This window comes from Elephas maximus, chromosome 1 (genome assembly GCF_024166365.1).
Source record: "Elephas maximus indicus isolate mEleMax1 chromosome 1, mEleMax1 primary haplotype, whole genome shotgun sequence".
Lineage (NCBI taxonomy): Eukaryota > Metazoa > Chordata > Mammalia > Proboscidea > Elephantidae > Elephas > Elephas maximus.
The window spans coordinates 198,180,703-198,195,949 of NC_064819.1; the positions used below are offsets into that span (position 1 = coordinate 198,180,703).

Consider the following 15,247-nt stretch of genomic DNA (forward strand, 5'->3'; position numbering starts at 1 on the left):
AAAAAAGAATCCATCAATCTGCAATGATATTCAAAAATGAAAAGACAGGAGGAAAAGCAATTACTGTAGAAGAATACCTGCCAATAAATGTAGAAGGAAAAATAGAATTGGAAGATTGCCATTTTTTTAAAGTTACTTCAGGATATTAAAAATATCAGGTGCTAGCTTACTACTGGCAAATAGGATATTCACACAATCTCAAGAATCACCCCACAGATTAGTATTACTTGCAAATAGAAAAAGATATCTTTATAATGGAGAGCTCTGGTGGACATTTTAACTAAGTGATCAAACTTCATTGCCAATTATGGTATCTTCTGACACCATGCACCTCTTGGTAGGCGGTGTAAGCATCATCTATGCAGTAGTTCAACCGAAAAACGTTTAACCTGACTCCAGTCATGAGGAAACAATCATACAAATTCAGAAAATTGGCTTGGACTCTTCAAAATATTAAAGACAAGAAAAAGTTAGGGGGGTAAACTGAGATTCAAGAAAACCAATGCAACTCCATACAACTTATGACCCTTGATTGAATTCTAGATCAGGAACAGGCAAAGGAGAAGCTATAAAAGACAATATTGTGACAACTGGGGAAATTTTACTTGTCTGTACATTAAATATAATTATACTAGTATTCAATTTCTTGAGTATCATAACTGTGTTGTGCTTTATATGTCCTTCTCAAGCTATTGGAAAAAAAAAAAAAAAGGTGGGTGTATATCTACCTGAGAGCACAACACATAGAGAGAGAGAGAGAGATGATAGATAGATCAAGCTATTAAAAAAAAATGTGGGTGTATATCTACCTGAGAGCACAACACATAGAGAGAGAGCGAGAGATGATAGATAGATCAAGCTATTAAAAAAAAAAGGTGGGTGTATATCTACTTGAGAGCATAACACGTAGATAGATACAGACAGAAAACAAAGGTTGTAAAATGTAAATAACAGGTGAATTGCTCTGTGTGAGGGTTGCAGAGGTGTTTGATACACTACTCTCTTGTCAAACTCTTTAATGTTATTAAATTTTCAAAATAAAAAGCTGATAAAAAATACTATCTACTTATGTCTAGTGACATCTGAATAGTAAGTTACGTACATGTAACTGGGTATCGTCCCCTTTGCCCTTCTGTGTCCTATCCTTTGAACTCTCTTTCTGATTGACGGCTTGCTCTGCAAATGAGACTTCCAAGTTGATGTCTGTTTCAGAGACGGGCGACTCCTCAGCCACCAGTGGGCTCAGTTCCTTCTCACCAACAAGAAGCCTAGGTGCTTGGTCTGGGGAAAAAAAACAGAGAGATCAAATTCACATGATTTCTTTTTTTCTCTTTTTACTTTTAACTCATACCTACCCCCACTGCCGTCGAGTTGATTTTGACCGGACTAATTTTTTTTTTTTTTTTTTAATGTAAAAACCTGTGGGAAGAGTACTATTTTCTCTGGGCAATAATTGTTGCTGTTGGGTGCCGCCAAGCAGATTCCGACTCATAGTAACCCCATGTGACAGAGTAGAACAGCCCCATAGGGTTTTCTTGGCTGAAATCTTTCTAGGGGCAGATTGCCAGATCTTTCTCTCATGGAGCTGTTGTGTAGGTAGGAATCACCAACCTTTTAATTAGCAGCCAAGCACTTAACCACTACACAACTAGGGCTCCTTGGGCAATAATTAGTTATTTTAATAGAAAAAAAGTATATTCATAGAACCCTAAAAATGGTGTGGGAGCTGAGGAAGGCAGTGGAGCAGAAGGTGAACCCATAGTTCAATCGCAGAATCTTTGAGATCACAATTCTTAAACTCCAATTCCAAAACGTTGCTGGAGGCTATAAAATTCTTAATGAAAAAGTCTCACAAATAAGTAAGCTTAATTTTGTTATTATATTCTACACTGAGAATTGCAAAAAAAAAAAAAAAAGTAGGGGATTGGTTATAATCACTCGTAGAACTGGTGATAAATCATTTCATTTCCTCACCGTTGAACAGATTCCTGGAAAAAAAAACTTTTCTACACCCTGCATTTCCTTTATGGAATGTTACTTACCTATCATAGTGAAAATCCCAAAACAAGAGTTTAATGCCAAAAATTTATCACTGTGGGAGTCAGGTCTGGACGTACCTGGTACAGGGACCAAAAGGTTTTATGCCTGATTTGATATCAAAAAGTATAAAAAGTCTTTATAACTATAAACACTGATCAAATAAACTTCACATATTTTTATCAACATTTCATGGATAAAATAATTTTAATGTTATTTTGGTTCTTTTGGTTGGTTGGTTTACTGTTAATCGTCCAGGAATGAATTGATATTCAAAACCCATTTGAAGAAAATACTTCTAGATTCAATTATTTAGTATTTGGCTTTTAATGCAACTGATTTTTTTAAAAACTCTGGAACCGATAATAGGGATCATTGATTTTTTTTTTTATTGCATACCATTAATTCATAGTGAGAAGTTCTGAATGACAAGATAAACTTACATGGTGCACTTATTTGCTCATAGCAAGATGGTGGAAGGCAAAGGGCCTAGGACTGTTAGGGGCAGAACTTCAAACAGTACTGGTTTCAGAAGAATATCATGCTTAGAGTTATTTAAATTAAAAAAAAAAAAAAAAACTTTCTTTTAACCAAAAGAAAATTAAGAAGTAATTATAAATCTAATCTTATTCACTCCCATTCAATAAGGAGGTGTGGCTTCGTGGACCTGCCACCTGTGTAGTCACACAGGGCCCCTGTGTTCACAAGGGCTTGGTTTAATGCTCTGTTGTCACTGTCTTGAAATCTGAATAAGCAGCCCCGCATTTTCAGTTTGCCCTGGACCCTGCAAATTACGTAGCTGGTCCCAGTGGCATCTCAAAGTTAAGAAAGTAAGCAACAGTTACTTATGTCAATTCCAAAGATAGGGATAAATTTGAAGCTCCTTAATATCCCGGGTTTGATTCCTGGCCAGCGCACCTCAAACACAGCCACCACCTGTCTGTCAGTGAAGGCTTGCTACATTGCTATGATGCTGAACAGATTTTAGCAGAGCTTCTAAGACAGACTATGAAGAAAGGCTTGGCAATCCACTTCCAAAAATTAGCCAGTGAAAATCCTATGGATCACAATGGTCAGATCCCATTGTACACACGGTTACCAAGAGTTGGGGCCAACTCAACAGCAGCTAAACAACATTATTAATAAATATTTATCTTCTGCTTTCCATGTCATATTTACGTTTGTTAACAGCCTGTGACAATTGTTAAAAAAATTAGAATACCTATAGGTCCTTTATGACTAGTTCTTAAATTATTAACATGTCAAAGCACAATTTTATTTTCCCACTAATTTGTACTGTTTTATGTTTTAGGTGAATATGTACGTTGGTTTCCTAGGAAACCATGCTAAGGGAGGGGGGGAATGATTAGCCATTTTCTTAAATTAGAAGCTGCCTTTCCAGCAGCTGTTTGTGGATAAGAATTCTAAAAACACTTCCTTCTTCTGCTCAAAACCCCCATTTGGATTCCAATAAACAGCACCACTACCTCCAAACAAGTGGACTATGCAGAGGAGTTTTATTATAATTAGGTTAGAACATATTTAATACATAAAATTTCCAACAAAAACAGCAAATATTTTCAGCACAATTAAAAAGGGGGGAAAAAAAAAAAAAAAACATGGCAGATAAAAATATGGTAGATAAAAGCCTAAAAGTTCAACTGGCAAATTGAGTTAAGACATATACTAGGAAAACTCATATATCTGGGGTGTGGGAAGTTACTGCTACAAGAAACAAGGGAAATGGATGGTTAACTAGCTAATAAAGACATCTAACAAATCAATTATATACTCTCAAAGAGAATAGTTAACAGAGAAGGCTGAGATAAAAGCTTTGGCTCTTAAAGTCCTAACGTGTAAACCATATAATTTATTTCATTTATTCTCCTTTGGTTTTGAAGTGAACAGTAGCACTGGGTTACTAATATTTGATGGATGTCCTTAAAGTTCTTTGTCCAGACTATCCTGAATTGCTTGTATCTTACAAGAGATCTCCCTTCCTCCATGGAAATCCAAAAAGAAAATAATAAAATGTGTGCATCAATATGAAAGGTTAAAAATGCCTATGTGGGTGTTATTAAGTGTAGTAAGCACTGGACATTTTATATGGGCAGAATTGTACAGTTTGATGAAAAGTTAAGATTAATACCTAGTGGATTAATTATTTGGAAATGTGAAGAATAACACAAATAATATTAAAAACTTTATAATTTTTTTCATTTAGAAAAAAGCACATTTAATTAGATATGGATAAAAACTCAAGTGTGGGAAAAACACTGAAAACAGACCATGTTGCCCACCCCTTTGGATTTCAAGCAGAAACGGCCTCACTTCTGAACTTCAGACAATTGTTTTCCATGCATTTCATTCTGAACTTTCCAATGTTTGCATAACACTGGCTAAGTCACTGGCTAGTGAAAGAGCATGGCATCGCCCAGAACAGGTGCAGTAGTAAATACTGTGATTTGGATGGCTTTACACAGACTCTCTTGTTATTCTGATTTGAGGCTCTATGCCCACTTCATAACATTCTAGCAAAAGCAGATGTAAACCAGGCAGCAAGCTTGTCACATTTCACTTGCCTGCTGCAAGCTAGGCTGAAAAAAAGCACTCATATAATGAGCTTGTCTTCCAGAACTTCTGTTTATATAGCCTGCATCATGATCTCTGGCAAGGGAGGAAAACACCAAGAAAGAAACAATGTTTCCCTCAGTATCTGTTTAGCAATTGCCACTCTTCCCCAAAGCCCAAAGCATATTGACATTGGCACAGAAGGCTCATCTCGCCTGATGACCCAGCAGGCCAGTGCTGGCTAGTCAACGTTGCTTGATTGCCACTTAAATGCTTGCTGGTATACAGATCTGGGAAACACCCAGTAATTTCAGCCTGATATAAAACATGTAACTAAAGAAACCTCCACAGAATAATAGCAAATGGCAAGTGCTTATACAGATAAAAATACATAAATATATGTGTATGTATAGGGTTGGGTATATGCAGAAGCCCTGGTGGCTCAGTAGCTAACAGGGGTTTGAACCCACCAGCCGCCCCATGGGAGAAAGATGTGGCAGTCTGCTTCCCTGTGATTACAGCCTTGGAAACCCTATGGGGCAGTTCTACCCTTTCTTACAGGGCCACTCTGAGTAGCAATTGACTTGACAGCATACAACAACAAACGCTTGAATATACAAACATACAAGCATTTACATATCTATTTACTATCTATACATATGTAGGAACAGTGGTTCAATTTCTGGGTAATGCACCCCATGAATGACACCACCCATCTGTCAGTGGAGGCTTGCATGTTGCTATGCTGCTATCAGATTTCAGGGGAGCTCCCATACTTGACAGACTAGAAAAAAAGGCCTGGAAATCTACTCCCCAAAAATCAGCCAATGAAAACCCCATGGATCACAATGGTGTGATCTGTCACCAGTCATGGGGATGGCACAGGACCAGGCAGCATTTCATTCCGTTGTACATGGGGTCCTAATGTGTTGGGGACAAACTCAACAGCAGCTAACGACAACAAAGTATAGACAGGTAGATATATTCTGTTTTGTTTAAAGCCAGGGGTACGAAAGAGAAGTTCTGAGAAAAATACAGAAGGAGAAATAGAGATACTCCAAACTATCCCATACAATCTTGGACTAACATGTGATTCTTACAGGAAGGTTGGGAACACCGCTCAGTCCTTCACAGTTTACTGATAGCCATTTTCCCACTAATCTCAATCCAAACACAATCCTACCGATGACATGATCAGTCCAGGTACCATGTTTCAAAAATGTAAACAAGAGAAAAGGACAAGTTCCTGAACTGGAATCCAGTAGCCGCAGGCCAACTTTGTCATAATTTTTAAAATAACAATATATAAAGGGCTAAATTTATAAGCTTAACTCTATGACCTTAACTTAGAGCGTTTTTCCTTTTCATAAACAAATGAAAATAGCTATAATTTCTTTCTTGATAAAATACTAATAAAGTCTTCATATTTATTTTCATCCATGCTTTGAATTTCTAAATCATTTCTGAAATACAAATTATGAAAAAGGAAAAAAAGAAGAATTGTAATCAATTATGCAAGAAACCTCTGAAAAGCATTCCATTTATGAATTAAGAGCTTGTGATCTGAGAACAAGGTTCCAAAATCCATTGAACTGCACACTTTCAATGGGTGGTTTATGTGGTATGAGTGGTTATAAAACAAAATTTAAAATAAAAATTATAGGCTGCCATATAGGTAACAAAACAATTTCTTTAAAATAAACAAAAAGCTAGCAATAAATGTGAGATAATTAAAGCTAAATTCCTCCCTTGCTAGAAATCATGATGCAGGCTATATGAATAGAAGTTCTGGCTCCAACCACTAGATGTGTGACCTACGGAAAGTGACTTCATATCTCTAAACCTCAGTTCTCTCATTCATAAAATGGATTAAGAATAGTACTGTTATAGATTGAATTGGGTCCCCCCAAAATATGTTGTAAATCCTAACCTCTATGCCGGTAGTTATAACCCCCTTTGGCAATGCGTTGTTATGTTAATGAGGCAGGATTAGTGTAGGGTGTATCTTGAATCAATCTTTTTTGAGAAATTAAAGAGTATAAACAAGTGAGCAGAGAAGAGATAGAAGAGAGGTGCCAAACCACATGAAGATGGCCCAGGAGCAGAAGCTCAGAAGAAACAAGGACCTTCCTCTAGAGCCGACAGAGAGAAAAAGCCTTCCCCTAGAGCTGGTGCCCTAAATTCAGACTTCTAGCCCCCTAAACGAAAATAAATTTGTTTGTTAAAGCCACCCACTTGTGATATTTCTGTTACACTAGCACTAGATAACTAAGACGAGTAGCTACTAGGTTGGGTACTTGAGTATATTCAATAAGGTAAACCTCTCTGTACAGTATCTGGCACATGGTAAGCATATGGAAGGGATATGAATATGCATATGGATGTTGTAACAAATAGAGATCCAAAAATATTAAAAAAGTGAGGGCCCACTATATGCTGAGCCTCACTTAATTATCCATGTAATGCACTTTACCATAGTACTTTAATATAATTTGTTTACTAGAATTGAGGATGTTTTAAAAGGTTGTATCTGTTTGTTATAGTAATAAATGGGAAAATATAAGAGAACAGGTCCAACATACCATCTTTTCCTTGGTGTTTGTTTTCATTTGTTCTGACTGACTGAGATTCAGTGCCATCTGGAGCCTAAAGATAGAAAATGTTCCATTTAGTCATTTCCAACTTACAACCAGAGAAAATGGTATTGTAAATAATTCTATTACCAACATTTAAAAAGACCAAACCCACTGCCGTCAAGTCGATTCCGACTCATAGCTACCCTACAGGACAGAGTAGAATTGCCCCATAGAGTTTCCAAGGAGTGCCTGGTGGATTCGAGGTGCCGACCTCTTGGTTACAGCCGTAGCAGTTAACCACTATGCCACCAGGGTTTCTTACCAACCTTTAGAGTATATACTAAGATATATACTAAGAATTAAAAGAATCACAGTGGGGGAAAATATGGCTATGATCAACAAGCAATCATCTGACAAATATTTGATTTGCTATGGCTGGTAAGACACAGCCCTACTAAACCCTGTGGAGAATATGAAAAACATCAAGAATGCCCATCATCAAGGGCATTGCCAGTGGAGGGGGAAAAGCAAACATGTTCAAAAGTCAGTAACATCCATCAACTGATGAACGAGTAAATAAAATGTGATGTATCCATATAATGGAATGCTGTTTGACTTATTTGGCAACAAAAAGAAATGAAGTTCTGATACACGTCACAACATGGATGGACATTGAAAACATTAAGCTGAGTGAAAGAAGCCAGTCACAATGGCCCACATATTGCATGACTGCATTTACATGAAATGTCCAATACAGGCAAATCCAAAGAGACAGCAAGTACATTGGAGGCTGCCTAGGAGGAGCTCAACTACTAATTTATGTACCAGCTACTAATGGCAAAAATGAAGATTTTACCAACTTCTGCAGCCTGAAACTGATCAAACATGCAATAAAGACACATTGATAATTACTTGAAATTGGGATGCAAAAGTTGGAAACAAAGAAGGAAAGCAACAGAAAATACAGCCTTGGTGACACAAATGATGCTGGAGATTGCATGACAGGATCTTGCAAGACCAACTACTTATTCATTGCAAATATCTTTTTTAAACAATATAAATTGTGACTATACATGTGGACTTCACCAGATAGATAACACAGGAATCAAATCGACTACAGCTGTAGAAAGAGATGATGCAGAAGCTCAGTGTCATCAGTCAGAACAAGGCCAGAGGCCGGGTACAGAACAGACCATCCATTCCTCATACGCAGGTTCAAGTTGAAGCTAAAGAAAATTAAAACAAGTCCATGAGAACCAAAAAATGACCTTGAGTATATGCCATCTGAATTTAGGGACAATCTCAAGAACAGATGTGGCACACTGAACACTAATGATTGAGGACCAGATGACCTGTGGAGTGACATGAAGGATATCACACATGAAGAAAGCAAAAAGTCATTAAGAAGACAGAAAATACCAAAATGGATGTCAGAAGAGATTCTGAAACTTGCTCTTGAATGTAGGGTAGCTAAAGCAAATCGGAAAAAAAATGAAGAAGTAAAAGAGCTGAACAGAGGATTTTAAAGGGCAGCTGAGATTATAATGAAATGTGCAGAGAACTGGAATTAGAAAGCCTAAAGGGAAGAACACGCTTGGCATTTCTCAAGCTGAAAGAACCAAAAAAAAATTCAAGCCTTGAGTTGAAGGATTCAGTAATCAAAATATTGAATGATGCAGGAAGCATCAAAATATGATGGAAGGAAAACACAGAGTCACCGAACCAAAAAGGATTAGTCAACGTTCAATCATTTTAGGAGGTAGAATATGATCAAGAACCGATGGTACTGAAGGAAGAAGTCCAACCTGCACTGAAGACATTGGCGAAAAACAAGGCTCCAGGAGTTGATGGAACAGCAATTGAGATGTTTCAACAAACCAGGACAATGCTGGAAGTGTTCACTCATCTATCCCAAGAAATCTGGAAGACAGCTAACTGGAAGAGGTTCATATCTGTGCCCACTCCAAAGAAAGGTGATCCAACAGAATGCAGAAATTGTCAAACGATATCATTAATATTACATACAAGTAAAATTTTGCTGAAGAGAAAACAAAAACCGTTGCAGCAGTACATTGACAGGGAACTGCTGAGAATTCAAGCTGGATTCAGAAAAGGACATGGAATGAAGGAAATCATTGCCGATGTTAAATGGATCTTCACTGAAAGCAAAGACTACAAAAAAGATGTTTACCTCTGTTTTATTGACTATGCAAAGGCATTCTACTGTGTGGATCATATCAAACTATGGATAACATTGCAAACAATGGGAATTCCAGAACACTTAATTGTGCTCATGTGAAAGCTGTGATAGACTAACAGACATTTGTTGGAACGGAACAAGCAGATACTGCATGGTTTAAAATCAGGAAAGACGTGCATCAGAGTTGTATTATTTCACCATGCTTATTCAATCTGTATGCTGAGCAAATAATTTGATAAGCTGGACTATATGAAGAAGAATATGGCATCAGGATTAGAGGAAGACTCATTAACAACCAGCGATATGCAGATGACGCAATCTTGCCTGCTGAAAGCGAAGAGGACTTGAAGCACTTATGGATGTTACACCTCAACATAAAGGAAATAAAAATTCTCACGACTGGACCAATAATCAATATGACGATAAATGGAGAAAAGATTGAAGTTGTCAAGGATTTCATTTTACTTGGATCCATGATCAACGCCCATGGAAACAGCAGTCAAGAAATCAAAGGGCATGTTGCACTGAGCAAATCTGCTGCAAAAGACCTCTTTAAAGTGTTACAAAGCAAAGATATCACTTTGAGGTCTAAGGTGTGCCTGACTCAAGCCATGGTATTTTCAATCACCTCATATGCATCCAAAAGCTGGACAGTGAATAAGGAAGACCATAGAATTGACGGCTCTGAGTTATGGAGTTGGTGGAGAATACTGATTATACCATGGACTGACAGAAGAATGAACAAGTCTGTCTTGGAAGAAGCACAGTCAGAACGCTCCTTAGAAGGGAGATGGCAAGACTTTGTCTTGTGTACTTTGGACATGTTATCAGGAGCGACCAGTCCCTAGAGATGGACATCATGCTTGGTAAAGTAGAGGGTCAGTGAAAAAGAGGAAAGCCACCAATGAGATGGACTGACACAGTGTCAGCAACAATGGGCTCAAACATAGCAATAATTATGTGGATGGCAGAGGATCGGGAAGTATTTTATTCTGTTGTACATGGGGTTGCTATGAGTTGTAACTGATTTGATTGCACCTAATCACAACAAAAGGAGCCCTGGTGGGGCAGTGTTTAAAGTGCTCAGCTGCTGATTGAAGGGTCAGCAGTTTGAACTCTCCAGCTATTCCATGGGAGAAAGATGCGGTACTCTGCTTCCGTAAAGATTACAGCCCTGGAATCCCAATGGGGCAGAATTCTACTCTGTCCTATAGGGTCGCTATGAGTCAGAATCGATTCAACAGCAACAGGTTTGATTTGGGGTTTTTTGGGTTAAGGCTAGGGGTAAGGAGAGGGCTGCAAGGAAATGAGGAGTGTCTACTAACCATTAATGGAGCTTCTTTTTGGGGTAATAAAAATGTGCTAAAATTAATTGTGGCGATGACTGCACAATAGTGAATATACAAAAAAATCACTGAATTGTACACTTTAAGTGGGTAAACTGTGTTATGAGAAAGCTATCTCAATAATGCTGTTATAAAAAATAAGCTGACATAAAGGTAACTAAATAGAATTTCTTTAAAATAAAAAAGAGCTAGCAGTAATAAATGTGAGATAATTAAAGCTAAATTATCAAACAGGCAATAAGAGCTATGATATTTGAAAAAAACTCCTTTTTCAAGGGTTGCAGCAGTAACACCCAAGAATGCAGCCCTCCAAGCATTTATGGATATGATAAAACATGGCTGGACTCTCTCCCTAGTAAGTGAGGCCTCCTTTCGAAGCATGGCTTCAAAAGGAATCCAAGGATGAGAAAGGGGAGTCTGGGCGAATCATCTGAAGAGGTCTATTTGAATGAAAGATTTTTTAAAAAATAATCACTGTACTGGATTTTCATCTCTACACAAAACACAGAAAATAGCCTTTGTCGCCACATTTTTAGCCTCAAGCTGTTAGCCAAGAAGAACTCCCCTCTCCAACTCAAGTCTAAGAAGCATCTAGAAAAGCACTGAGGCAGGTGTGTATAGGCCATTAGTGTACCACTTAGAGACTGGCAGTACACGGGATAGTGCACAGCAGCTACCAAATCACAGAACTGATAGGAGGATGCCCAGCACCACTTTAATCACCTCAGGGCAGAGCAATACCATTCTCCTGCCCTCTGCCCATAAGCCTGCAGAAGGCTCATCCTCCATGGCACAAGGAGCACAATGAGTGATTCCAATCTTACATATGAACACGTATTTTGGAGCATGTGGTTAGAGTTGTTTTTCTCAGCAATTGAAGATGACAGTGCAGATGGTATTCATTTCTGTATTGTATTTCCTAGTGTCAGCAAGGGATTCATGAAGAAGCATTTAAAATGGAAGAATTGAATATATTCTTACTCTGAGAACAGAAGAACCGCACATGAGGATGGTTAGCCCATGTTTGCTTGAGGGATTGGGGATGTAAAGCAAATTTCTAATGGGTGGCAGTGTTTCAGTTAAAGGCATGCAGTGTAAGCAAGTTAACATTATTTTAATTTACTTGTGCTATTTCTCTCAAAGACTCCAGATGATACAATCCACCAATTACCTTGACTCAACTCACGTGGTTTAGACATTACCAGGAATTTGCTGGAAAATGCTGTTTCTAGCACTGAATAACAACATTCTCTTGGAGACTGGCAGGAATCCCACAGTATATATTTTGCCCACAGTATGTATTTTGTGGTTAAAAAGCAAAACTGTCACCTTGAGGACAAAGGTGTGTCTGACCTAAGCGACGGTATTTTTAATCACCTTATATGCATGAGAAAGCTAGACAATGAATAAGGAAGACCGAAGAAGAATTGATGCCTTTGAATTAAGATGTTGGTGAAGAATATCGAATATACATGGGCTGCCTGAAGAACAAACAAATCTGTCTTGGAAGCAGTACAGCCAGAGTGCTCGTTGGAAGGGAAGATGGCAAGATTTCATCTCATGTACTTTGGATATATTATCAGGAGGGACCAGTCCCTGGAGAAGGACACCATGCTTGGCAAAATAAAGCATCAGTGAAAAAGAAGAAGACCCTCAACAAGATGGGCTGACACAGTAGCTGCAACAATGGGCACCGACATAGCAACAGTTGTGAGGATGGTGCAAGATGGGGCAGTGTTTCATTCTGTTGCACATGGGGTTACTATGAGTCAGAACTGACTCGACAGCGCCTATATATATATATTTTGCTTAGGCTCAGCTCTCTGCCCCTTCCCCATTTTCACTTCCTTTTAACACACTTAGGAACGGTTCTTTAATTGGGAAGGAAATGCCATAATACTATATTTCCCTATCACTCATTTTTCTATAGCTGGAAAGCTAGTACAGTCCTTCAGCTCTAGTGGATGTCCCAAAGAGACTCCAAGTGGTAAGCGAGTGCTTAACTGCCTCACAGCAGCAAGAGATCTGCTTATAGAAATCTAGTGATTCCAAAACTCCCATAAATGGATGGGGCTTGATCCACAACTGACCATGCAAATGGAGTAACAATCTGCAGCTATAAAGAATTATTCTGAAGAATGAAATATCAATAAAAAGTGAAAAAACTCTGACAGAAAGATACCTTAAATATAAGCCCTTTTGTTCTCACATTCTTTGTAAAGAATCATAAAATTTTTGTTGTCCTGTATCTACAGTATAAATAGAATCTCATGTCCAGATTGCTTAATATCAGAATCATGTATAGAAAACCCAAATCCTAATATAGCAGGACAGAGAGTGGTTAAAGGCACATACTTTAGAGTCAGACAGATTTGGGTTTACTATCTATGGAACACTGAACAACTTGAAGTCTGTGAGCCTCAGCTATAGAATGGAAATGATAATGCCTCATTCACAGGATGGCTGTGACAATTAGAGATAAGTCATGTAAAGTAGTTAGCACAGTAAGTGTTCTGTAATGGTGGTGGCAATTATAACTGTTATTATGGTCAAAACAATAGTCACCAAGGCTCCCTTCCTTTAGTCTCATTCTAACCACTCCATTGAGTCTCCAAAGCTAGAGTTACTGAAAGTGTGGCCTGTGGATAGACAATGAAATAAATCAACTTTGACCCTAAGTGCATTCTTTAGGTTCGAGTGACTTCTTCTTCCCACTCTCCTTTGCGGGCAGGGGAGTCGGTAGCAAGATTTTCTCAATGTGGAAAGAAGGTTAATTTATATTCCAGTGCAAGCTCCTTGTCTCCTCCCAGACAAGTAACAAATAGTTCACCAACTGGCTGTTTTCAGTGGCACTGTTCTAGGTCATGAAAGCCTTATACTTCTACCATACCTTCCCTGGTATCTCTTCACCACCATCTCTACCAAATTTCATTGGTTTCCATTAATAAACTAATAATTTTAGCAAATATGTGCAGAAATCTTCTATATGATATGCACTGTGCTTAGTACCAGGCATAAAAGGGAAGTTTCTTCATGTCTCAGGGTTCCTACTTTGTAATTTAGCTGCAATTAGTTCCTTCACACTGTACTTCCATTTATTCCAAAAAAAAGTCTATGAAAAATTAAATATTCCTACAAGAATTAATAGATAACAACCATCTACATCCTACTTTTCTATGAGAGCCAATTGGCACTCACATTGTTTGAGAAGCCTTCCCTGTCACCCTGATGGGGTTAGGCCCACCTCTAATGCACCAAGGGCACCATCTTCCCCTAACACAAGACATATCACACTGAATTTTTTTTTTTTTTAATTTTTATTGTGCTTTAAGTGAAAGTTTACAAATCAAGTCAGTCTCTCACACAAAAACTTATATACACCTTTCTACATACGCCCAGCTGCTCTCCCCCTAATGAGATGGCTCATTCCCTCCCTCCACTGTCTCTTTTCATGTCCATTTCGCCAGCTTCTAACCCCCTCTACCCTTTCATCTCCCCTCCAGGCAGGAGATGCCAACATAGTCTCAAGTGTCCACCTGATCCAAGAAGCTCACTCCTCATCAGCATCCCTCTCCAACCCATTGTTCAGTCCAATCCCTGTCTGAAGAGTTGGCTTTGGGAATGGTTCTCATACCAAATTTTAAGTTGTGTAATTTTCTGCCCCATCAGCATAGCTTCTAGAAAGGGCAGGGATTAAGCCACTTGTTCACTGCTAGCTTGGAGCTTCAGTGCCTGGAATATAATAGGTGTTCATTAAGTTTTTAATGATTTGAATTAAACTGGATTGGCCCTGTTGATTCTAAGCAATAATTCCTTTGCCTTTAATATCAAAATAAAACAAAAAAACCTACCTTTTCCTTTGACTCTGTCTGTTGAGCAAATATGTCTCTGACGTCAGGAATCTGGTACTGTTTGTTTTTCTTTCTCAAGGTCTGGGAGACTGTTTCTACCCGTTTCTGAACAGCTGCTGCCTGAGTCCGAGTCAGTGTTGATAAAAACACCATGCTTTCTTGGGAATCGCCAGCAGACTCTCCAAAGAGGTTGGACAAGCCAGCCTCTTTCAGCCATTCTTCTTCCAATTCTCCCTCTAAGACAGTAGAGAAAAATGGTATTCAAATTATTAAAAATGTGAGCACTTTTACATTTTTCAAGCCGTTAAAAATTCTTACCTAAACTCTTCTATTACAACCAAACCGCAATGCTAAGAATCATTATCTGATGCTTGGACAACTGCCATAAAGTCCAGCCACAAAGATATCAAATTTTAGATCCATTTCATATATACTCAATTAAAAAAATTAAATGACTTCACATGTAATTAACCTCTATAACTTCTCTGCAGATTAACTAGGGAAGATGATCCTGTTTTCCTTCCAAAGATGAGCAAGCAATGAAAAGATAACTTACTTCCATTGAGTTACAGAAGGAAGTTAATGCTAGGGACATGCATTAAGCCCAGTTTCTTGGCTTAAATTCAGCCAGAGTCTTAAATACCCCAGAGTCCAACACTAATTTAT

At 38.2% G+C, this 15,247-nt stretch overlaps 1 protein-coding gene across 4 annotated transcripts in view; it reads right to left on the reverse strand.

Moving 5' to 3' along the window:
• The window catches only part of ARHGAP18 (Rho GTPase activating protein 18), a 156,526-nt gene that overhangs the window by 54,756 nt on the left and 86,523 nt on the right, over positions 1–15,247 (reverse strand). For all 4 annotated transcript variants that reach the window (XM_049900518.1, XM_049900536.1, XM_049900527.1 and 1 more), the window contains exons 3-5: positions 14,582–14,817; positions 7,191–7,254; positions 1,103–1,281 (exon numbers count right to left, since the gene is read on the reverse strand). In XM_049900518.1, the coding sequence (XP_049756475.1) occupies positions 1,103–1,281; positions 7,191–7,254; positions 14,582–14,817 (479 nt within the window). The remainder of the gene's footprint in view (positions 1–1,102; positions 1,282–7,190; positions 7,255–14,581; positions 14,818–15,247) is intronic.